At 41.8% G+C, this 25,722-nt stretch overlaps 1 protein-coding gene and 1 long non-coding RNA gene across 13 annotated transcripts; both read right to left on the bottom strand.

Annotated features, from left to right (window-relative positions):
* Positions 1 to 1,988: 1,988 nt before the first annotated feature.
* Positions 1,989 to 19,378, bottom strand: NUP50 (nucleoporin 50). Of its 12 annotated transcripts, none has more exons than XM_083503465.1 (11): positions 19,250 to 19,378; positions 17,976 to 18,050; positions 17,175 to 17,368; positions 15,764 to 15,823; positions 14,771 to 14,851; positions 12,094 to 12,177; positions 10,815 to 11,004; positions 8,942 to 9,592; positions 7,209 to 7,287; positions 6,431 to 6,549; positions 1,989 to 5,764 (listed from the first exon to the last, which is right to left on the bottom strand). In XM_083503465.1, the coding sequence occupies exons 5-11, from the start codon at positions 14,837 to 14,839 to the stop codon at positions 5,562 to 5,564; spliced, it is 1,395 nt and encodes a 464-aa protein (XP_083359591.1). In that variant the 5' UTR covers positions 14,840 to 14,851; positions 15,764 to 15,823; positions 17,175 to 17,368; positions 17,976 to 18,050; positions 19,250 to 19,378; the 3' UTR covers positions 1,989 to 5,561. The 12 variants fall into 12 exon arrangements, with proteins under 12 accessions (XP_083359591.1, XP_083359593.1, XP_083359586.1 ...); XM_083503467.1 differs by having other exon boundaries at positions 17,165 to 17,368; XM_083503460.1 differs by lacking the exons at positions 15,764 to 15,823; positions 17,175 to 17,368 and adding an exon at positions 16,244 to 16,978.
* A 3,337-nt stretch (positions 19,379 to 22,715) lies between these two features.
* On the bottom strand, positions 22,716 to 24,184 carry LOC310707052. Its single transcript, XR_014526302.1, has 3 exons — positions 23,810 to 24,184; positions 23,076 to 23,217; positions 22,716 to 22,942 (listed from the first exon to the last, which is right to left on the bottom strand). It is a non-coding gene; the product is annotated as an uncharacterized lncRNA (long non-coding RNA).
* Between the last annotated feature and the right edge of the window lie 1,538 nt (positions 24,185 to 25,722).

Below are 25,722 nucleotides of genomic sequence, written 5' to 3' on the forward strand. Positions count from 1 at the left end.
TTATTCTTAGAAACATTATGCTAAGTGTGTGTGTATGCCGATTTGTGAGAAGTTATTCAGAAGTCCATGCCTACAATATGGGCCATGGATTCTATGTTGTTCTGTGATGGATTCTATCATGATGCTGACTGTGATCATAAAAACTGAACTGCGGACATTCAACATCTTGATCATGCTGGAATAGCAAGCAGTAAATTTTACTACTACATCCAAAGTAGCAAAAACCCTGGAGCCAAAAAATTGCACAACTAGCTCTGCATCTGCAAGTTTTGCCCTTTGCATTTCTTGGGCAGCTGCATCAACCTGGCAAATCTATCAAAATTGGAAGGTTTTTTGTAAAAATATATATGAGTATTTGGCATTGAAAAGAATCAAGTAACTAGTCACACCACGGCTTTTTGGTGTGCCAAGGTAGCGTTTAAGTTCCAACAAACGAGAGGAAAGCTAAAATGTCATATACAACAAGGGTAAAAAACAATTCAACTTAATTCAGTGCAGTGGTACCTCCAGTTACGAACTTAATTCATTCCAGAGGTCCGTTCTTAACCTGAGGCACGCTTTCGCTAACGGGGCCTTCCGCTGCTGCCGTTGCACGACTTCCGCTTGCATCCTGGGGCAAAGTTTGCAACCTGAGGTACTACTTCCAGGTCAGCAGAGCTCATTACCCGAAGCATTCGTAAGGATGGTACGAAACCCAAGGTTCCACTATATGTAAATCTTGGGTAAGAAGCACCTATCAGATTGGTCCCAATTGGTTGTTTCTCAAACACTTCCCATAATTTAAGGCTATGCCCAACCTCAGGCCCTTTATTATTTTGAATACAACACCTATCACCCCTGACCACTAGACATGCTGGCTGGGGCTGATGAGGCACTGGGTTGGCAAAGGCTGGCTTAGTTCTGGCTAGAGTACATTATCCCTAGGACAGTATGCTTGTGGGTCTTCACCTCCTGCAACATGAAATTCAAGTTGTCATATGTATGCATTGATATTAGACAAGTATACGGTAGAAACATCACTTTAGAATGCTATATTCTGAAATATATAAAATTAAGTTAAATGGCAGTGGGTTTTTCTAACTTGCACTTCTTTTGCTTCTACTAATGACAGAGTGAGTTGTGTCCCTGCCTGACCCCTGCAAATCACTAGATGACAAGTAGATTATCTATACTCTTTTCAAACTTCTCCAGAGCCTCAGAAACCATTTTTTCTTTAAATTAAAGCAGAACTGTAGTGCATTGTGTGAGCTATGCAATACCACAATGCAAGAAATCTCCAGTGCATGCTGTGGCTAGACACGGTAATTTAGCAATTCTCAGCACCATTAGTATAAGATCTATTAAATAAGTGAATCCATCTATTACTAAAAATCTTGCTTCATACTCCAGCAATACTACCCCCCCCCCCCCGCAAAAGAAGTCAAGGAACTACATTTGCTGCAAAACGGTCTTGTAAGATGAAATACTTTGGTAAGTCTTCACTACCCTCCTCATTGTCAAGGCAATATCACTCCTGATCTTTCTGCAGCATCTTCTGCAAAGGAAGAAACCTAGAACTTAAACCAAATGCCCCAAAGTGGACTCTCCCAAGGACACCCAGTCACTTCACTGCAATTCCCACAGGCTACTTCAATTTACCTCCAGAGTGAGCGGGTTCAGGCCACGTGCGGCACAGCAAATGGCACCTCCCCTCACAGCAGCGTGAACTCCATTTATCAAATGTTAGGTCATTAAGACGCTTAACATATGAAGCTGCCTTTGACCACGACTGACCATATCCCCACACCGGCTATTCAGCTTCTATCCAAGGCCAAAGGCAGAGGGCTCTGCTAGTCAGCAGTCTTTCCTGAACTGGAGGGGCAATTGACTGAATGTGGATCTACGACCAAGTTATCACCCCCGACCATTTCATCTTTACCTGGCTGCACTGACCCTGACCATCTTCGCCACCAAGCCCAGAAGGTAGAATGCAAACATGTACAGATCGGAGTTCACACATCCTATTTGTTTATTCACATTTCCATGGATTTTTATACATTTCCTTAGAAAGAACTACAGCTAGCAAATGGACATGTGAAAAATGATAAAAGGCAAGTCCCAATTCTTGTTTAGCCTTTCAGATGGTGTCCTATGAGATGGGGAACAAACAAAAATGTTGACAGTCAAATGGAAAGAAAGGTTCATGTCGATTGTTCAGATAGCTGTTCATTAAGCTTTTATACATGGTTTCCATGCACTGTGAAATTTATCAAATGTTTACATTTGTGGTGTACAGTTTAGCAACTTCTGCTAAAAATAACTTAAGGCATTAGACAGAACAGTTGTCAAATTACATTATGTTGCAAAGGGAGTTAAAGCAAGATGCAATACAGTACTTATTGCTCCTTATATGTAGCGACATATTTTCGGTTTACAAACTACTTGTAGCAGACTGAGAACAGAGCAAAAGTAGCCAAATATTCTCCACACCCCTTCTATACAGGATTTTGATGACAAACCTTTTGAAGAATTAAAAAAAAATAGAGAAATAGCACACTCCCGAGTTTTGCCCGAGTTCTCCCTTGAGTGGCAGGCCTGCATCTGGACTGAGTGGCAGACGGGGCTCATGTAACAAAACACTCTTTCCTACAAAATAATTCCTTCCGCACAGCATTCTGAATGTCAGGGAGAAGGCTGGGCTACAACCATTCTACCCAACGTGAATCCAATCAAGCGAACCCCTGCCTGCAGGTCAGACACCAGGGACCAGCTCAGTGGCAGCTAGGCCTTTAATCCTGTCATCCCAAGGGAAAACTATGCACATGCAAAGCAGCAGTATCTAATAAATCAGTAGGTGGACTTCTTTAGACTCTCTACTTCTGTCAAAATGTAAAAATGATTTTGCAAGTTTGGTTGGCAATCTTGCAAACAGGCAGCAGGCGAACAACAGTCACTTAAATCCTACAGCAATAAAGTCAGACTACAAACACTGTGTCTACAAGGCGACAAGTGATCAGACTGCAAATTAAGACACTGCCTTATTGTTATGCAGCAAGTATCAATAGACTTGATTAAGATTTTTAAATATAATTAAAGCTACAATTTTGTGCCAAAGAAAAATGATCGTCCAGTTTTATACAGCCTTTTAAACTTACTCAGAGAGTAAAACCAACACACAAAAATGAGATCTTACCTTTCACAGCAGGAGCAAGCCAACATGATCAACATCAGAAACCTACAAAACGAAGTCTATGCACATTCTCCTTCTTTCTTAGCAAGCCAATTTTGATCCACTTAGTAATTCAGATTGTTATTCTTGTAATAATTTTTATTACTGAAAGCGATGATGGGCCAATCACAAAGTCAACACTTACATTTAGGATTTAAAGTCTGCTGGTTTATGCATTTGTTTTGTGTATCTATGACTGCCTTCTCCACTCTGGTGCCCTCCAGATTTGGACTACAGCTCATATGAGCTCCATCCAAAACCTACTAGATGGGGCTGCAGCCTGAGAATCTGGCAGTGGACAGGTTGCGGAAGGCTGATGGAGCTTTCCCCAAGCAAGAGGGTGTGTGAAGGGCAGTGCCTGGTAAGCTTTCGCTACATCATGTCACAACCCACACAGGATGGCCAAGGTGCACCCACAGCAGGGATCTTCACATTTTTATGCAGCAGTTCAAAGAGGTGCAGGAAATTCCAATGCATTTCTGGAATGCCTTCCTCAGCAGCAGTGTGAAATAATCCCATTTTATGCTTGCTCTAAGAAAGAAGTAACTGACCACTTTCCATAACACAACCACTTTCAGGCAACACCTTTTGACCAGCTCTTGCAAACATTTAATGGACATTACGATTATTCTTTCATGCTGCTTTTAACTTTGAAAAGCAACATGCGCACTCTGGATTTCTTACAGAAGCAGCATCACGTAAGACATAGCAAAAAAATTATGAGAACAAACTGCATGTCAATGAAATGCTATTTCTTATTCTACTCGGTAACTGAAAAATTGTTACATATACACAGTTGCACTTTAGGAATCAGACAAGTGCAAAATACATAGCATACCTGTAATATTAACAGTCTCTCAATGTTAAAATTATGTTAGAGGAGGGTGTGGGAACAGGCTATCTGCTTTCTAGAAAAAGAGCAGGCTGTTTGCCCAGACACAGGGGAGTAAACAAATTTCACTGAGGATTTTTAAGACACTATTTCTCAAAGACAAGAGCACACAATATTACTGAAGCTCTTGGCCATTCAACCTGAGCCTCAACCAGTAAAGACTGGACTCCATATGCATGTTCCCATTTATAATATTAACATGCAAGTTAGCATTTCTGATTGTTCACCATCTTGAATGCTAAAGAGAACAATCCAGTGTGAATCTCATTAGCCCAAACCTCACTAACATAAATGGTAACTCCGATTTATTTTAATGGGGATTGGGTCAGATTACTCCTTGCTGGACTGTACCCCAAGATATTTCAGTGTGGGGTGCTGAACTCTTGAAATACTCTCACACTTACTTTTTAGGAAGTCCAACACTTAAAACTTGATGCAAAAAAGGCACCAATTCATAATCAATACGGGTCCTGCTTCCACAGCATCCCAGCTCCCTTCCAGTTTTAAGGTACGACTAGAACTCAGATGTTTCGGAACCTATGATAACCACTATTTGTGGACTGGTTATGTGTGGCTTTACTAGCGACTGCTACATTAGTAAGACAACTATTTAAATAGCAGGGTATTCACGGTCTGACTGCTGATCCCGTTAAATGCACACTGGCGCACACCCAAAATAGTGTGGGCACAATTCACAGCTCTCTTGCACAAGCCCCCTGACATTAAAGGGGACTGTACAGAATTTTCAAGCCTGAAGATAAGGCTTTGGCAAGAGTACAATGGAAGAAAGTCCATCAAATACCTCAACACAAGATGCCCCAGGTTTGATAAAATCCAAGAGACAGGATTGGATTGAAAAAAATATAGCCATGCTACCTTTTCCCTCAGTTGTTTCTCTAGGGAATGAGAAAATAACAACCTGCAACTTTGGCCTTAAAAATCAGGGTACTGATTTTTAACAGCTGTTACTAAAACACAAAAACTATACTGTTCAGTTTAAAACATTTGTTCCTTCAACATAATCTGAACTGTGATTTCACATTTAGGAGAGGATTTCAATTCAAACTTGGATGCAAGATAAAGAAGTCTGTCAAATTTCTTTCCACCCACACAAAATTCTTCCTACACAATTTCCGGTGTAGTATTTTACACCATTTGAGTATAAATCGGTTTTATTCTGTATAATAAAAATGTTTATTTTTTGATATGCAAGTTTTCTTCAAATATGGTTCATGCATTAGATATTCAAATTAGAAGGGAGGAAGAATTGACTCTTGTGTCAAGTTAAAAGCTTTTATTGGCCATCTTAGTTTCTTTCCCTCACCAAAGCTCTTCAGAGTTCCTAAACAGTCCTTAGAATGTCAGAAGTGGTTTAAAAAGTTACTAGCAGAGTCAAGAGAGGGGAAATGAGCAGCAGCAGTTTGGCAAGTTTCATCTGTTATTTTTCAACAGCCCAGATTTTTAGACCTCCTTCTTCTCCAGTAAAATTTTGTGCAACTCATCTGCATCCTGACTTGTTTTCACTCTTATCAATATAGGAACAGGGACGGTAGCATTCTTCTCATCAATGGGTGGATTTGGAACACAGACAATGAGCACGTTGTTCTTCCCTGTTCTGGAGCATGGCATCTTAGGAGGCACCAAAATGTTCAGCAATATGTTGCCTGCAACAGAGTGGAAGTTGGGAAAAGAGCAAAATAAATACAAAATATGAATGGCTAGGTAGTAGCATGGTGACCTGAGGTATGAGAAAATCAGGTGTTACTGATCCACCTAGCCAACCAGAGGCTGTTCCACCTGGCAGTAGTTCTCTCAAGGTCTCAGCCACAGCTCCTTGCTACAAGAGATGTTTTTATCTGGAAAAAGCTTGGGCTCTGTTACTGACTTACAAGCCTCCATTATTTCCTCAACTCATTTCCTCACCACATTAGCTACTATTCGTAAAAATGGGCAAGATCTCATTGTGTTAATACTTAGCAATTAAAAAAGAAAAACAAATTCCTGAGATCCAGTGGCCAAGCACTACATGGTTGATAAGCCAAACTTGCAATAATGGCTGTCAGTGCTGGTTTGCATCAAGATCCCAAACACAAATAATTTGTGAAGTCATCCAACTATGTGCTAGCAACTGCACACATCCAACTTGGGACACAAATCACAGCCACTGCTAGATGTGCCTGTTGTTTACTTATGTGTAAAATTCTACACAGTTGTAGGCATGAGAGCAAAAAAGGACCATCATAAATATCTTAATTATTTGAAAGAAGCCAGAAGCCTTTGACTTAGCAGTGGCTTGGAAGTTTACTGAACTAGTAATAATAATAACGTACCTAAGTTGGTATCCGCCCGTACTAATAGCTGAATCTTCTGATTTCCTGCATGTTTTAAGTGTAGCGTTCCTATACCTTTTTCTTTAAATTCATTATCTTTCTTGTAAAAAACTTTGCACCTGAAAAAAAGGAAACATAGACAAGATTCATTTTACAGAACGTGCATGAATGTGAAAGGTGAATAAAAGCCTCCAAATAGCTTGTATACGGCAAACACCAGCATGCAAACAAATAATACATTTAAACTCAGGCTGGAACTAGCCAGACTAATCGTTATATAAATAGTCCTTCCAGAAAAGAAGTCTTTGCAACATGATAAAACTATTTGTTAGAATCTTCCAGAGTATACCGAAAATAATGGCCAAGATTTAAAGAACCATGAGCTCAAGGGGGCCTCAGATTTACTCTGAGAAACAGCAGCCCCCCAGCTGCACATAAAACTGCCTTTAAACTTTAGAGTATTTTAAAATGAGCTCCTGACAAAAAGACTGCAGGTCTTTGGGTGAGACAAACACTAAGCAGTTCTTTGAGTCACTCTGTGCCAAAACAGAGGCAACCTGTAACTTGAACCCACTGGAATTATCAAAGTTTGAACTCCAGTAGTATAAAGAGATACAAAATAGCTTGGGCAAAAGAAATTTCGTTTAGTTTGTAGTTGTAATGCACTATAAACTGCTAAAGACTTTTACTCACACATACAAAATTAGGGGGGGAAACATACTGAACTCTCTACAGTAAGAGCATGATCGTGGTAATAGTATCAAAGAACACAACTCACTTCTTTGAGTAGAAGGCATCATCTTCCTTTATTTCATTCACTACTGCCTTTGGTGGCTCCTCATCTTCTTCATCACCCCCTGTAGGAAGAATAATTTCAGGTAAGTGTTACGTATATACAAGAAAAGACACTGCAGTACATAAAAATCTTTTGATGTTTTAAAAATACATGGGGATATTAGATATCAGATACAGCTACCTGGTTCACATGGCATAAAGCCAAACTATGGCTTGACAAGGAGCAACTCACGAGTGCTTTACTTTTCCTCCGTTGCTCCACAAACAGCAGCTAAACCATGGCTTGGCGTTGCATCCAAACCTGGGCTCATGGCTGGCCTTGCCCCAGACAGCTGTCACCTGAAAGCAAGGTCTGTTTGTGGCTTACCACTCACCATTGCTTGTTTGGGGAAAACAAACCATGAGCTCAAGGTTCGGCCGTAACACTAAGCCAAACCATGGCTCAGCTTCTGGTTGCATGTGAGCAAGATCACAGTATGTCTAAAAAGGTAGGGTCATCAGTATAATATATATTTCTAAAAAATCTTCAAACAATGTGCTAGAGAGAAAGAAGTTACAGATATTAGCAGGGGTCGGCAACCTAAGGCCCATCGGCCACAAGCGGCCCACAGGGGTCGTTTAACCGGCCCACGAGCTGCCCCTGAACCGAGCCACCTGCTCAGCAAGTCCCTGCGTGCTGCACTAAACCGGTGCAGGGACTTGCTTCCGCGGCGCCGGAAATCGCGCCTGTGCATGCGTAGACGCCGGAAATTGTGGGCGCACGTGTTCATGCAATCTGGGCCACAGAGGGACCTCCGCTGGAGTGAACTGGCCCAGGGGAGGTAAACCTTCCTTGCCAACCCCTGGATATTAGTGCTGATTAGCACTAACACTGCTGCATTTCCCTTCTACTTCAACGCTTACATTTATAAGCCTTGAACATTAAAATATGGCTTATAAGCTTTCTACATTTCTTAAAGAACACTCTTGATTAAAATTATCTACTTGAACTGTAACTTTAAAAGCTTATTTTATTTTTTCCTAATTGCCATAAAGTAAATAACAAAAAGGTTTATATATATATATAGAGAGAGATTCTTTGTAATAAATAACACACCAACTATCTGACTTTTAGAAGACATCTGAAGGCAGCCCTGTTTATGGAAGTTTTTAATGTCTGATTTTTTTATTGTATTTTTAATATTTTTTTGGAAGCCGCAGTGTGGCTGGGGAAATCCAGCCAGATGGGAAGGGTATAAATAATTATTATTATCAATTATTTATTTTTTTAATTAAAATTATCATCATCATGTGACAGGGCAGTGGAGGTGCTCTTACCCTTTTCCTATCCCCCAACCCCTGCTTAACCCAATCTATAGTTAAGGTTATTTAAATGGAAGGGGAACCAAAGCAGGGCTTTCAATAATTTCACCTACAAACATTTGTTATGGAAGTTTCAAAGTAGAAAAAAGCAGCGCAGATTGCTAGTAAAGCACCAAATTCTATTCAAAGTCACCCAATACTAAAAGGCATTCCTGCAGGGTCCATAAGTTTTAGCTGGCCTGGGCAGCCAGCTATTATTTGTAATCCTCAGTGACACCCTTTCCTAGAGTCCTCTGGCATGAGAAACAGATTTCTAGGGGGTCCAATTCTGCATATCAGCAGGAAGCTCACCAGATTTCAATGAAACATGGGACTGAATCCCATTTCTCAACTTCTAAAACAATAAATGTTTACCTTTATCTTCATTGCCACCACTTTCTGTCTGAATATCTAGTGCTTTGCTGGAAAATGAAGAAACAACCTTGCCTTGGCTTGTATCTTTTCCAAATAAACTTGCACTTCCAGGAGAGAATGAGAAACTAGGTAATGCACCAGAATTCAGACCAGAGTTGTCTACGCTCTTGCTAAAAGTAAAGGAGACAGTTGACATAGACCCTAGTTTTGGTTCCGTTTTCTTTTCCATTTCTGTTTTCTTTCCTGGTGCATTCTCAGATTTGTTGCTATTGAAGAAAAACGTTGAACTCTGCTGAAGATTTGGACTCCCAAATGCAGACCCAGGCTGAGTTCCAACTGTCTTGTTACTGTCACTTTCAGAACCGCTGTCACTACTCATTCCGCGTTGCTCTATCTCAGCTAAATATTTCTCATAGTCTCGGAAAATCGGCGACAGGTCACAGAGTGGATTGGCATTTACATGTTTTACTATCCAGTCACGCACCGAACAATTTAGAGCGGCTAACTGTTTATGATAAGCATCAGGGCTGCATGCTTTGTTCTCAGTGAATCCAGAGGACAAGGGCTGCTGGCTCTCACCATTTGCTTCCACACTTACAGGCTTTTTCTCAGTTACAGTATTATTCACTGAACCACTGGACACCACAGAACCTATTAGAAAGAAGAGCATTTTATGAACTTTCTTTACAATGTTTTATGCATACATAAACCTAACCTGAACCCATTTCTAGAATGCATTCCCCCCCAATCTATTTACTGAATTTGTTCTACTGATTTGTTCCCGGTAATGCCAATTTTTTAAATCTATCTATCTATCTATCTATCTATCTATCTATCTATCTGGATAGCTGTACCATCGTGAGACTGGGAACCAGAGCTCTGTTCCATCATGATATTGGGGTCAATATATTTGTTAATGTATCAACTATGACCCCAAGGTCTCATTGCCAACCAGCCAGTGTCAGTTCAAGCTCCAAGAGCAAATAGGTGAAATTAAAATATTTTGCCCAACTTAGAACCTTTAATGGGTCATTTGATATAAATGTATCAATTTTATATGTGAAGTAGTTGTTCAAGAAGACGAAGAAATTATCATTCATTTACTGCAGCACTATGATAGCAGAGCAAGCAAGAAAAAGTCAAGAGATACCAAAGGTGGAAGACTGGCTCATAAGGAACTTGGACACTGCACAAATGGTCTAAATGAGTAATGTATTCAGGGTAGGACAGACCAGCCCTCTTCATAACTTATTGAAATGAAAATATGAATGACACTATAAATCCTTACGTGCTCCTAGGCAACATATAACAAGAAAAATATATATGCTCCATACTATAATGTGCTATTACAATAATATATTATAATTTAACTTAATAATGGTAAAATATAATGAGTATATGTGTCTATAGTAAAATATATACAACATATCCAGATATAGATGCCTATGAACACTTAACTACTTTCTAACACAACCTAAATAGCCTTGGGGACAGAAACAAAAATATGTAGTAATTGGTATGTTCATATATGTGCAGATCTCTTGAGGGGGGAATGTGGGGGAAAATAGTGCAACTTTAAAGATGTGATAAATGAACAATAGGTAAATAATCAGCTTATGTAAGTGATTTATATACTGAAGAGCTAGAATGTTTGGCTCATATTTAACCATGCATGGATATGTGATTTTTTTTTTTTTGCCCAACAGCTTTTTGAAGTACACAATGCCAAGTGGATGATCACCTCCATCTATATGCTTGTTGATATGAGGGCTGGATGTGACACATACTTACACAAACCTTTCAGCTCCCTTAATATCATTAAAAGCATTTTTACAAGTATCGTCTGAGGAGAAAATTTTACTGGTGAACTTACTAAATGTAGTAGTTGTTTCAGCAGCAGTCTTTAAATTGGTGAACGATGAGCTATTTGCAATGCCACCGCCGCCATTGGATAGCCCCCCTAAAGGCTTTGTTCCGGTGCCATTGCCAAAGCCAGAAAATCCTCCACCTCCAGACGGCAAAACGAAACCTTTAAAACCTTTAAAAGCTCCACCACTCTCAGCCTGAAAGAGATGTAAAACAGTTATCTCACTTTTCAGCTGTATCCCCACAAAGTCCCATCAGTATGATTATGTTAATGTCCACCCATACAAAATCTTTGCTTCCCTTATTCAAGGTAAATATTCTATAGGACATATTATATTTGGTCCCTGTCTGATTCTCACACACATATTCATCAAATGATGAAATGTATTATTCCAGACATCACTGGAAACTAAGTATGGAATGTTCTTATCACCAAACATTAAGAATCTTTTCCATGAAGATAGTTCAGACATTTGACTTGCCTTTAACCCATGGGTACCAATGAAGTGTTCATGTATGTGTGGACCAGCCAATATATGTTGAGCCATTGTGAAATTAGATTCACTATCACAAGACAAATGGTATCTTCTGATTAAAGAAAACCCAACCCATGTGGACAAAACCTGAGCGCTCAGAGTAATCACTTACTCCTGAGCCAGCTGAAGGGCTACCCCCACCCTTCAATATAGAGAGCAATCAACAGTAACACACACATTAACAAACAAAGGCTTGGCTTCGCATGCAAGGTGAGACCTTAATCTTGAGTCCTGGTTCACATGACAAACTAAGCCAAACTTCGGCTTAGCTCAGTGTGGCAGTAAAAAGACCATGGAGGAACAACGTGGCTGCAGGCTCCTTTCTGTGAGCCTGTACATTTGTGAGATCCTGGTAAGTCACAGTTTGGCTTGCTGTGTCATGTGAATGCAATCAGTATGGAATTCACCAGCAATAAAATCGCTTTTAACAGACAAACTGAAAACTGCAAACATCTGCAACTCCAACTGCAACTGTCTGGCTCCTAGAAAGAGTGGTGAAATAAATATGGGAAGTATTCTATCACTCTTGTCTTCCTCCAACTGTTTTCAACATTCTGCTCTCCTTTGGGGACATTTCACACAATATGAATTTCCTAGGTGCAGTTCACTTCAAACAGGAAATGCTATATTTCGTCAAAACAACCTTCAGTCATTTCAATACATAAGAAACAATTACCTGTGCATTTTTGGCAATACAAATGGTTGGACCAAGAATCAGACATTTATTATAAAATTAGTGCATTTATGTACCTCAAACCCCACATTTCTACGCTTTGCCTTCTTAATTGCTCTGTTCTTTAAAACCTCTTCACTGGCCACTGAGAACGTTCCCACCTGCAAGGAATATTATATTCTTAGAACAAACAAGCTTCCACTTGCACACAGAAAATTGCTTCTTGATTCCCTTGTATTACAAAACTCTAATTCAGGGGCCTGCAACCCGCGGCTCCGGAGCCGCATGTGGCTCTTTTACACCTTTGCCGCGGCTCCAGGGCAGATACTAGCGAGGGGAGGAGGCGCATTGTGCGCCCCGACACTCCCCACTGTGGTGGGCGCTGTACTGGCTGTGACGTCGCATGGGGGCGGTGCGTGCGTTAGTCACGCACCGTCCCGACATCACCTTCCCGCCCGCTGTCAGATAGCGGCTCCGGAGATATATTTGTTTCAAATGTCGCAATGGTTTTGCGGCTCCCAGTTGTTTTTTTCTTCAAAAACGGGTCCAAGTGGCTCTTTTTGTCTTAAAGGTTGCAGACCCCTGCTCTAATTTCAAAATACACATTCACTTTTAACACTATAAAGCTCAACATTTTATAATAAGCAAATAGACATTGTATATTCAGCTTTAATAATAGCATTTTACAAAAACTACTTGTGAATCTTTTGTCGATAAAGGGCTTATCACTTGACTGCCACAAAAATATTTAGACTCTGTAAGCCCTGCTTTATCAAGAAACATTCCTAAATTTGAGTCAATAGCAAGTCAAATAATTTCCACCTTTATAACATAAAAAATTATGTCAATATACTTAACAGGTTTCTGCTTGAATATAGCATTTAAAATATATTGTGTGCTTCAATGCCTTTTTTTCATAATGAAATTTTTCATTGCAACTACTATGGGATATTAGGAAAACTTGTGAAATAAGTAAAACTAAGTAAAATCAACGCATTAAATATGTCAGAACATGCCAAATTGGATCCTGATTTAGGGTATAATAATAATAATAATAATAATAATAATAATAATAATAATATTTATACCCTGCCCATCTGGCTGGGTTTCCCCAGCCACTCTGGGCAGCTTCCAACCGAATATTAAAAACAATACAGCATCAGACATTAAAAACTTCCCTAAACAGGGCCGCCTTCAGTTGTCTTTTAAAAGTAAAATAGTTGTTTATTGCCTTGACAACTGCAGGGAGGGAGTTCCACAGGGCAGGCACTACTACCGAGAAGGCCCTTTGCTCTCAGAAATCCGCTCTCAGTCCAAACCTTTTACATCTTTGTAGCTGGGTTGTTTTCAGTTTCTTATCTAATCGTCTCTGTCCTGTAGTTTGCTCCAATTAAAGCCCAATTAACAGGATAACAAGGAACGGGATGGGGGGGTGGGTTTGTGGCAGCCAGAGTACTCCATGCACCCAGTGCCTTTGCCTGCCCTTGCATTCCATGGGGAAGCAAGTGCCAGACCGCCAGGCAAACTGCGGGTGAGAGCTTGGTCCCTCTTCCAACCAAAGAGGAAAACAGATAATGAAATTCTCCCACCATTATCTGATTATCTCCATCTGTCTCTCTCACACAGTGTTGGGATAAACTCCATTCCTGGAGCACCGGAAACAAGAAGCCAAAATTGAATACATTCATGAAGTTATTAGGTTGCTGGTACAACATATGACACAACTCATGTACAGTTAAGGTCAAAGGAAAAAATCTGAACTAATTTTAATGGCATTAGGTTTCACTTATGGCCTTTGAGATGATTGCAAGTTTTCTAATCCAATAAAACAGATTTATGGAAATGTAGGTAGTAGCTGCTAAGGAAGACTAGAAACAGCTTTGGTTATTGGCATTTTGAATTTCAGGAAGTGCATTCCATTTGCAAAGATGTGAAAAGGTTTAATGATGCTCTGAGATGGGCCATTACTGAAAAGCCTAGCACCACAAACACCCCAGGACCTCTAAGCTTTTTTCTGTTGCACTCATTTGACAAAGGACTAGAATAACAGCCTTGATTTTCACTACACAAAATGTAATCTTGACACTGCAACTCTTAGGCAAAACGCATCCGTTGCATATAACTGACAAAACCATCCAGGGCCTGCCCAATACATTTTGGCACCTGAGGCAAACCGTGAAATGGTGCCCCTCCCCACCAGGGAAGAAGGAGTGAATGCAGATCTGCATCAGGAACAAGAGAGACTGGGAACCAGGAGAGGAATCAAATCAACCTTACTTGAGAGCTGAAGTTGGAATCAAAGGATGTAAAGGGGGAGGTGATGACCCCAGAAGGCAGCTCCTGCCATTTCCTCCCTAGGGGTGAGAGGAGAAAAGCAGTGCCTCCTATCTGCTGAGATGTTGCTGTAGAGATAGCACTGCAGGGTGGGGGTGGGGGAGCTGCCAAGGAGGCAGCAGGTCCAGCCTCCAAGAGGTGTGCTGCAGCCATTGCAGCCTGTGGATCACTTGCCTTGTGAATGAGCCAGCCCCTATACTAGCTACATGAATGTGATTGCAATTAATTGTTGCCCAAAGATCTATGAAAGTTACAAGGGAGAATCCGCTTACCTGGTATAATCTGTTCTTTTTATTTTTAGCTTGCGATACAGTGCCAACATAGTAATAAAATGCAATCATTTAGTTTTCCATGATCTTCCTATTGATTCTAGCAACTATTTCAATTTTATTTCTAATAAAAGCATCTGACCTTCCTTACCTCTTCAGTTTCTTCTTCTTGATCCCAGTTCCTGTCAGTCAGCTCCTTTTCTGCTACTCTCTTAGCCATTGTACAGCACTACTGTATTAGAACAAATAAAACAAAAGAGTAATCAGCCATGCTTCACATCTAGTGGTTTTTAAATAGGTGGCAAGCAACTTGCATTACCAGACACTACATAATAATTCAGTGACTTGTGATGGATTTTTAAAAAAACTAAAATGCACTAAATGGTTCATTATGTAATGCCTTAGTGTTAAAATTAAATAAGTCACAAAAAGAGTAATCAGATTCTGACAAATGTAAACCATTTCATCCATAAAAGAATGTCGCTTTATGTATCTCAAGGTGTTCTCCAGTTGCCTGTCTGCTTCCTTATCTGTTGAACCTACACAGGCACCAACATTTCCCACAGAAATAGTTCATTAAGAGTTTCAATATAGAATTAAAACAAATTTACAGTTTCAGTCACTTGCTACTTTTGATGGTATATGAAAACATCACATTGTTGAAATACTACTTCCTCCTTTACATAGTATTTTAGGTTTGGAAAAGGGATGTTTGTGGCACACTTGGAGACACGTAGTGGTCCAGCTATGAACGCATTAGATTTATACTCCCACTTGTCCGCTGGCTCAGTATATTTGAAGCAAATGCACAGCAAGTCATTGGGAGAAGGTAGCTACTGCATATGTACTCAATTTTATGCTTACATGGTACTTTTCACAAATTAGAATTTACTTCTTGGACTCTTGTTGGTTAGCCATCACGGATCTAGTTCAACACTTTCATCCCATATAGAATAATAATGTTTAGTATCATTCAGGAATATTTTCCATTACTTTTATGGACTGAATTATTAACACCTACAACATATTTACTTTTATCTTCCCTGCTTATCAAATACTAAGGAAACCAAATTCCAGGCGCTATGAAGACAAAGGGCTGCATTCAACTAAACTGCTGCACTAGCAGAAGCCAGCACAATGATACCTGCTAGCGCAATGGGGCTTTCCCACTCTCCTGCCACAGTGTACACTTCCCAAAGATGCTCTGGAGGATCAGGAAAATCCCCAAAGCAGCATGCAGGGGGAAGAGGAGATCCATCAGGCAAGAAGAAATACTTCTGCTGACAATACCATCTCTTTAGCACTGTGTTAATTACAATCCCAAGTTTTGTGGCACCTTATCATGGCATAAACTTTGGTGGAATTAAACACCCACTTCTTCAACTACATAAAGGTATTGAACAGCCAACTGTTTGAGATGCCTCAAACAATCATTCAAATTAGGCCTTTATGTAGCTCATGAAATGTGCTTTAAGTCAGCAAAAGCCTATAGCTGTCTACTTTTTTTGTGGGCCTTTTCAGCTGAAGCATTTAGTGTGTCAGTTGACTGAAAAAGATGCATGGGGGGAAAGAATAGGCAACATCCAATAATAGGCAGGTGGATGCAACAGAATGTCCCCTTCACCTGCCGTCCCTCAATGTCCCCTCTGATACCATCTGCTCCAGAGTGTCCCTTGATCCTCTGTAAAAGATTTTTGGGTAGACAAGGAAATATAAACTGTGCAGTAAGTCAGTTGCACAAGTAGCAAGTCATAGCTGCTTATCACCCAATGTTAACATTAGCACAAGACGAGCATGAGATGCAAAATGCAATATGCAAGTGTGTACAGTGACCATTCACAACAGTAATAACTGTTGGTAGCAATTATTCCTTGCTTTGGAAATTTAAATTTACTCAGGTACTGGGAAGTAACTTGAGTAAATTATTGAGACTGATTAAGCCCCAAAGAAATAGACTGTGCTGATAAGACTGCAAAACGGCTACTACCTTAGCATAGCAAATCAACGAAGAATGCATTATCAAGTGGTGCTGTGAGCAGTCACTGTACCTACCTTGCACATATCTAAGTTCAGCGTAGAAATATCATAGGGTGCAACCTCTTAAATTTCAGGGCACATATGTATCACATCTCTGCTTTGAAGGCACAGCCAAACGAAGCAGGTGTTCTGCAGGGAGCTCTCTTACATACCTGGACCAAGCAGGATCTTTGCATCAGCTGCTAAGTTTAATCCTGTTTTGCACAGCCACTTGTCAGGTGTTCCTGACAAGCAGCTGGTTGTTGGGTGCTCTGGAAGCTGAGCAAAGGGGCTTTGCCTGTATGGTGTCGGGTGTACAGCTGGAAAGTACGCCCAAAGTGGTCTGGGGGGCCAAATGGAGAAACCTGGGTGGGTAGGGGGCAAGATTGGTCTGCCTCAGTAGGATAGAGTCATATAATTTGGAATGATATGAGAAGTGAACCTGTGCTTCCCACTTGTCAAAACATTCAAGCACCATGAATTCATGTTTACTTATAGTACATAATCATTATAAGCTTCCCACTCGTACCACCACAAACCAGAAGTTCCTGATCTATCTCCTAATGCTTTCAGAATGCTGGAAGATGAAGCTATGTTTCAGAGAAGGCAAGCAGCAGCTCCTATATATGGTTGATGATGTCATAATGCAGTGGCGGCAAAGAGGAGAGCATCCTCTAGCTTCTGGGATAGTAGCAAGGGTTGTTATTCATAGTCTGTTTTCCCAACAAAAGCCCTGTAAGATAGGTTGGTATAAACAGAAAACTGAGAAAAAGCCACTTGCCCAATGCAACACTGTATAATCATGTCTGAAAACAGACATGAGCTCACATCTCTTAGATGCAAACCAAACACTCTAGCTTTTCAACCATTGTGGTGCATATGAAGAATGCCACAAGACTTCATCTGACCCAGAACCTCTTTCCCAACATCAGGCCTCCAATCTGATCAGATGAAGAAATCAAAGCGACAGTATTTCTAAACATGCATAAACTATATTTCCCACACTACTAAGTAACTGCCCTCACCACATTTAGGATAATAAGGAATAATTCTGAAGCTTGAGAGTTGACTGGCCAGCTACCTGGAGCCCATCTATGAGTCCCATTATCTTTTTTCTTAACTGGCCCCTGCTCCTGGTGTCTCTAACAGCTGCCTTACAGACATTAAGCAGCTGAAGTGTTTACTGACAACTCTCTTTTCTTTTAGAAATCAAACTCTTGCCCTGCCTAGGACTGACAAAAAGCAGTCACTCTACCTAATTTTAACCACTTGTTTAAAAAGGGCATTAAAAGTTCACATTCGTTCCAAATTGGGCCCCGTGACCAACCACTCACACATACCTTTGAAACCCAGGCACCACACAAATCAAGCAGCTCTTATGCAGTATACACACACATCTTCACAGGAGGAATGTGCTGTAGGTGGTAAATAAAAACAAATATCAAGGCAGGACTATGGCAAGCTGCAAGGATTCACTGTTGTCAAGATTTAAAAACAGGCCGTGACCCTGTATTTTAAACAGGACCATAACACTCAGAAGAGTTCAGCAGGAAGAAATGTTTTACTTGCCACTCAACTCCATGCCAAAGAAAAAAAGAAAAGCTTCACCACCTTGAATTTTCTCTGTGCTTAGGCTGCTGCTGATAGAACACAGGCAAGACCAGAAAAACAGGAGGTGGCAATCCAAGCCCTAAAATCAGAGCCATAGGTGCCAGGCAAAAACATTCCTCTTCCCCCAGACTAATTCTTCTTCTCTCCTTTGGCGAATTAAACAAGCTATGGCCTTTAAAACCCTGTGTGTGTGTGTGGTGATGGCTGGATCATTGTTTTGTTTGTTAATATGTTATGTATCTTTGTTTTTTTTATATGGTAAACAGCTCTGTGATTCTCAGACAAAAGGTGGTATAGAAATGTAATAAGGAATATGAATAAGGATCGTGGCCAGAGTGTTTGACTGGAGGCCTGGAAGAGGCCTGGGTTCAAACCCTCCATCGATGGGGGGCGGGGCGGTCCCTGCCTCCTCTCCAGAGGCCTCGGGGACGGGGCTCCCCCAGGACCCTCCCCTGGGCACCCTGAGGGGCCAGGCAGAAAACCCCGACCTGCTCCCCGGGGCCTGAGGGTTGTGGCTTTGCGTCTTCCCGTGTTCTCATTTCATGCTGCGACCCCTCCCGAGATCTAAGGACGAAGACTCGGCATGCAAATTCCACACAGAGAAACAACAGGGTTGCTTTTCTGCGGGGAGCAAGTGCCACCAATGAATAACATGCAAACTCCCCCCTCAGCCTCCCGCCGCCCCTCACCTTCCTCCCGCGGCGGCCTCGCGGCTCCCTCAGCGCCGGAAACGGGAGAGGGAGCCGGCCAAGCGCCCTAGAGCGGCAGGCCGGTCTAGGAACCCGCGCGGCGGCGGCGCCTCCTCCGCCTCCCGCCCCAGCAAAACCGGAAGGAGCTGTCAGCCGCGCGCGCCTAACGGCTGCCTCGGGAGCGGACTTCCGCCCGCCCCGCCGCGCGCCCCGGGGGGAGGGCCCCCGCTGCACTATCCCGGGCCGTTTCCCGGGGAAGCCGCCCCGCTCCCCCCCCCCGGTCCCTCTAGCAGCGCTCGCTGCGGGGCTGTTACCTGATGGCGCCGCGGGCGGAGAGAAAGAGGAAGGCGGGAAGCCGGGCGGGCGCGCGCGCGCAGCAGAAAGCGCGGCCGCCACACCACTTCCGCTTCCGGCTCACCCGCCCGCCCTTGCCCCGCCCACCTATGTTCCTCCGCAGCCGCGTGCCTCGGCTCTCCGCCCGGCCGAAGCACTGCTCCGCCGGACGCTGCCGCTCTTCTTTCTCCCTGAAGTTCCGCGCTTCTTTCGAGGACTACTTCTCCTCTTCACTCTGGTGTTGCAAAGGGATATATTTCACTGACCAGGTTTCTCGTGGGACATGAAAATGTTAAGGACATATGGGCTGACATTCTGATGATGATGCGTAGAATCTACAAATATAGTTTTGCACGTGAGCAGAACCTATTCAGCAATAAACTCTCATCTGAAAACATCCCCCAAAATCAATGAATTTGTTAAACCATTATTTTTAAAACTTTAGTTGAATGGACGGAGCAATCCTATAGTTACACTGTGAGAGATACGTAATAAGAATTACTGCTGTATCCAAGGCCTGCTTAAGCTGGGAGAAGGGAGAAATAATGGGAAAATACCAAAATTGGTGACCCCCCCCCCCGCATAACAAACAAAACTCACATTAAAGTCAGATATAAGCAGGTATCAGATAGCATTCTGATCCACTTCATGGATTTTCTGGTTGCAAGGTAATAAGAATGAAGTTATGCATCACCCAATGATATTTAACTGATGGCTATATGATCTTCACTGAGGCATACAGGTGAAACTCGGAAAATTAGAATATTGTGGAAAAGTTCATTTATTTCAGTGTTGTTGTTTAGTCGTTTAGTCATGTCCGACTTTTTGTGACCCCCTGGACCAGAGCACGCCAGGCCCTCCTGTCTTCCACTGCCTCCCCCATGCTGGTAGCTTCAAGAACACTGTCCCACCATCTCGTCCTCTGTCGTCCCCTTCTCCTTGTGCCCTCCATCTTTCCCAACATCAGGGTCTTTTCCAGGGAGTCTTCTCTTCTCATGAGGTGGCCAAAGTATTGGAGCCTCAGCTTCACGATCTGTCCTTCCAGTGAGCACTCAGGGCTGATTTCCTTAAGAATGGAGAGGTTTGATCTTCTTGCAGAGACTCTCAAGAGTCTCCTCCAGCACCATAATTCAAAAGCATCAGTTCTTCGGCGATCAGCCTTCTTTATGGTCCAGCTCTCACTTCCATACATCACTACTGAGAAAACCATGACTTTAACTATACGGACCTTTGTTGGTAAGGTGATGTCTCTGCTTTTTAAGATGCTGTCTAGGTTTGCCATTGCTTTTCTTCCAAGGAGCAGGCGTCTTTTAATTTCGTGGCTGCTGTCACCATCTGCAGTGATCATGGAGCCCAAGAAAGTGAAATCTCTCACTGCCTCCATGTCTTCCCCTTCTATTTGCCAGGTGGTGATGGGCCCAGTGGCTATGATCTTAGCTTTTTTGATGTTGAGCTTCAGACCATATTTTGCATTTTCCTCTTTCACCCTCATTAAAAGGTTCTTTAATTCCTCCTCACTTTCTGCCATCAAGGTTGTATCATCTGCATATCTGAGGTTGTTGATATTTCTTCCGGCAATCTTAATTCCGGCTTGGGATTCATCCAGCCCAGCCTTTCACATGATGAATTCTGCATATAAGTTAAATAAGCAGGGAGACAATATACAGCCTTGTCGTACTCCTTTCCCAATTTTGAACCAATCAGTTGTTCCATATCCAGTTCTAACTGTAGCTTCTTGTCCCACATAGAGATTTCTCAGGAGACAGATGAGGTGATCAGGCACTCCCATTTCTTTAAGAACTTGCCATAGTTTGCTGTGGTCGACACAGTCAAAGGCTTTTGCATAGTCAATGAAGCAGAAGTAGATGTCTTTCTGGAACTCTCTCTCTTTCTTGAACAGATCTCTGGTTCTTCGCATTCTGTTGTTTTCCTCTGTTTCTTTGCATTGCTCGTTTAAGAAGACCTTCTTGTCTCTCCTTGCTATTTTTTGGAAATCTGCATTCAATTTCCTGTATCTTTCACTATCTCTCTCGCATTTTGCTTGCCTTCTCTCCCTCGCTATTTGTAAGGCCTCGTTGGACAGCCACTTTGCTTTCTTGCATTTCCTTTTCATTGGGATGGTTTTTGTTGTTGCCTCCTGTATAATGTTGTGAGCCTCCATCCATAGTTCTTTTATTTCAGTAATTCAACTTAAAAGGTGAAACTAATATATGAGATGGACTCATGACATGCAAAGCGAGATATGTCAAGCCTTTATTTGTTATAATTGTGATGTCCATGGCGTACAGCTGATGAAAACCATGCAGGTGTTACGGAAGACCAGGATGCTTCAATAGCAGCCTTCAGCTCTTCTGCATTGCTCGGTCTCATGTCTCTCATCTTTCTGTTGGCAATGCCCCATAGATTCTCTATGGGGTTCAGGTCAGGCGAGTTTGCTGGCCAGTCAAGCACAGTAATCCCATGGGCATTGAACTAGGTTTTGGTACTTTTGGCAGTGTGGACAGGTACCAAAGTCCTGCTGGAAAATGAAGTCAGCATCCCCATAAAGCTCGTCTGCGGAAGGAAGCATGAAGTGCTCCAAAATCTCCTGGTAGACTGCTGCACTCTTCCATAACACCTCAGCAGTGCCACAGGCTGATAGCATCCACACCACGCCGCATTGAGGCAGTAATTGATGCAAAAGGGGCCCAAACCAAGTACTGAGTACATGAGCATGCTTCTACTTCAGAGGTCCAATATTGCTCTATTTGCAGTCCTTGTTTTGCTGATTTCATTTAATCTAATTTTCTGAGATTTTTTATTTGGGGTTTTCATCAGCTTGACATATCTCGCTGTGCATGTCATGAGTCTATCTCATATATTAGTTTCACCTTTTAAGTTGAATTACTGAAATAAATGAACTTTTCCACGATATTCTAATTTTTCCGAGTTTCACCTGTAGTTGCACTGAGATGAAACATTCATGGTTACTATATGGCAAAAATCTTCTGCAAAGGTTGTCACAGGTAATGAATAGCTAAAGATTCAGTTTCTTGAAACCATAATGTTTGGTTCATAAATTTTAATTTTTTTTTATACAGTTCAGACACTGTTTACGGTGCAACACCGACATACAGTGGAATAACATCATATAAACAGAAGCTGGTTACAATAAATATTAAAAAATTGCAGGAGTAGATAAAATTAAATCTCATGCTAACATACAAATAGTTAACGAGGCAATATGCATCATATTGTGTTGACATGCAAAGTTATTTTTGAGTTGGGAAAACCACTGCAGTTTTGGAAATCAAATACTGTTGCTTTACATTTGACTATACCAAATAACATTTTGCCTTTGTTGTTATTTTTCCTTGAACCTCCCCCCCACAATACTGGGAGCTTTAATATAGTCCATGCAAATATTTACGAATCTGGATGCACTTTGTGTGTGTGTGTGTGTGTGTGTGTGTGTGTGTGATTGTGTGATTAAATGATATACTTCAGAGATTATTCATCTAACGGTACTGAATCCTACTGTGAGGTTTGGTAGGTACATAGCGTATGGTGACGCATGCCAAAGGCAAACCCATCTTCCAGAGTGTCTTCGCAGGCCAGGAGTTTTCATCTTCCCTCAAAAGTGCTGGTTTAGTTTTATTTAGGAACCTGGAGTTGCATCCAGCACCACCTTCCATCTAAATAGAGAATGTAAAGATTATAGCTTTGTCTCTGCAGGGAATCAAAGGGACATAAAGAGGAATGGAAAAGGTAATCCAGAGCTGCCGCTAGAAGGCACATTCTATTTACATTGAAAAGGTTACCACTCACACTATTTTCATCAGCTATCACAACAGGACAGCAGAAAATCTTTGGTTTCAATTGGTGGTCTCTAACTCAGGGCAGATTACTTCAGGTGCAGCTTTTCCTTGTTCTAAGTCAGAAAAAAAGAAGCTCACTCCAAAAAGCCATGCTGAGATTTAATAAATGATACAAAGGAAAGGTTTTGAGGGGAGTAGAGGTTCAGTACAGATTTTATTTTTCTGAAAGTGCCTTTTTTAAAAAGCACTTTCCCAGTCTGCTGTTTGTATAGTCAAAATCATTTGCAAACAAACATATGCTGATTGTCCAATTGTTAAGAGTAAAAGGGAACTCCACTCCCCCCAGTTTAAAAGGTGAAGAACGTGCCAAACTGGTTTTGCAGATTTGAAGTCCTCCTCACCACTCTAGAACTGTGCAAACACCTACAAATCAGTTGGCTTTGCAGGTTATGCAGTTTTACTGTGTTAACGGAGAAATCCGAGGGCTCCCTTGGACAAAAAACAAGGACACCAGCCAGGAATACCAGAGCAAAACAGCAGCCAGTAGGCTTGGTCTTTATTGAAGATTGTCACGACAGGACTCCCACCTGCCACCAGATGAAACAAAATGGAAGCCCAGAACAAAAGAAGACCCCAACTTTTATTAGTTACTAATCCCCCAAACTGCACCCCTAGAACTACATCACAACTACATCATTGACACATCACAAAAAAAGGGGTTGAGGGAGGAGTTGTGAAGGTAACCTAAGTGTCTTGTCACCTGGCTGGTTCCTCCTTTCCCCCTCCCCATGAGTCACTTCCAGGAGACAAAGGGGAGCTGGCAGTTTCCTGCCCCCAGAGGGAAGATCTGATCATTGTCCTTTGTTCCAGTCCATGTTGAATCCACTCCCATATGCAAGTCCTTTGTGACCTTGATGGTCTCCTGTCTGGGACCATCAAGGTTGTCATCCCAACTGGGTAGAGCTCCTGTGTATGTGCTGGTATGGTTAAGGGATTATGGCCGTCCTGTATCAAACCATCCCCCTTTGATAGTCCTTCCTTCATGGAGTAAAATAAAAGTGGACTGGTGTAAATCCGATGTATGGTTGATTTACTATGAATTTATAACAGAAATGTTGCGTATGTTGTGTCGTGTTTGTACAAACTGAATGATTGGGGGGAGTTCCTGCAACAACTGTGATCAGCAACAGTTTTCTTATGAGTTTCATTGAAAATAACTTTCACATGTTAGTCTGCCAAGCAGCCTGGTCAGGCTGTATAAATTGAATGGGGAAGTGACATTGCATAACGCAGCCGAGCATTATGGACTGCACAAATCTGTACAGTATTCTGAATGAACTATGAACTTCAGAAGCCTCTGTAGTCTGAGTCATAACCAGATCCTTCTGGTGTTGCAGTTTTAGACTTGCTCCTGTGTGGGCTCAGGCCTGGGCTTGACGGTGCAAACGCTACCTGCTTTGTAGTCTCATTCCAGAAGACAGGCAGCCCATGTCTGCTCCAAAGCAAACCCAACTGACTTCAGTGTTCCTAACTTCGCAAAGGGCATATCGCAACAAAAGGGGAGATAGTGGCCAACACTATCCCCACACTTTCTTGACAGTGGTTTTGTACAGTTAGCAGCCAGGGGTTGTTTCTCTTTTTCATAGTGTTCTCTTTTGCTAAACATGCCCACAATAATCCTTGTGGCAGAATGGTAGCAGCATACCCTCCAAGTGTCCCTATTTTCCAGGGACAGCCCCCGAATTACAGAAGCCGCCCTGGTTTCTGATTTGATTCCGGAATGTCCAGGTTTCCCCTTTTCCTCTCCAGGAGACTTTGGGGTGCAAAACTTGTGTTCTTCCTCTGATACACATTTGAGAAACTCGTTCCTTAGCAAGCCTGCTAGAAAATAACCTGTTTATCATGAAACAATGCTAAATTGTGCCATACCTGCATGCATTTTATACAGGTATAGAAAAATTCTGGCTCTGACAACAGCCTAATCCATGACCATGTTAAAATCTCCTATACAGAAGCAATATTCTTGCACCTCAGGATCCAGATGACATGGGGTCTTCATTGCTTGTGTCATTGCCTTGCTGGATAAAAATGACATTTTGTTCCGAGATTATAGTAATTCTGAAAATCAAACTCCATCTGTTCCTAAGTGAAGAAAAGCACTGGGAAACCCAAAAAAGAAACTGTTTCATAAATAACATCTGTTGCCACCTACAAAACAAGGATTACATTCATAATTTGTCTAAAATTAAAATAAATTTGTCTAAAATAAAAGCAGAAAACGGCCAGTTGCAGCTTTTAAAGCAAAAACAACTTTAGATACATACAGCTTTTCATTCAGAAGATCTGAATGATTAGAAAAGGGTAACAGGTAGAAACTAGGAGAATTAAAATTGCACCATCAGATTTCACTAGATGCTCATAGTCCATATAATTATTTTACATTTCCTTCCACAAGTCCACAAATTACCATAAAGGTAAAGGGACCCCGTGACCGACTCTGGGTTGCGGCGTTCATCTCGCTTTATTGGCCGAGGGAGCCATCGTACAGCTTCCGGGTCATGTGGCCAGCAGGACTAAGCCGCTTCTGGCGAACCAGAGCAGCACACAGATACGCCGTTTACCTTCCCACCGGAGCGGTACCTATTTATCTACTTGCA

This window comes from Podarcis liolepis (assembly GCF_965112155.1).
Source record: "Podarcis liolepis genome assembly, chromosome: 5".
NCBI classification, from domain to species: Eukaryota; Metazoa; Chordata; class Lepidosauria; order Squamata; family Lacertidae; genus Podarcis; species Podarcis liolepis.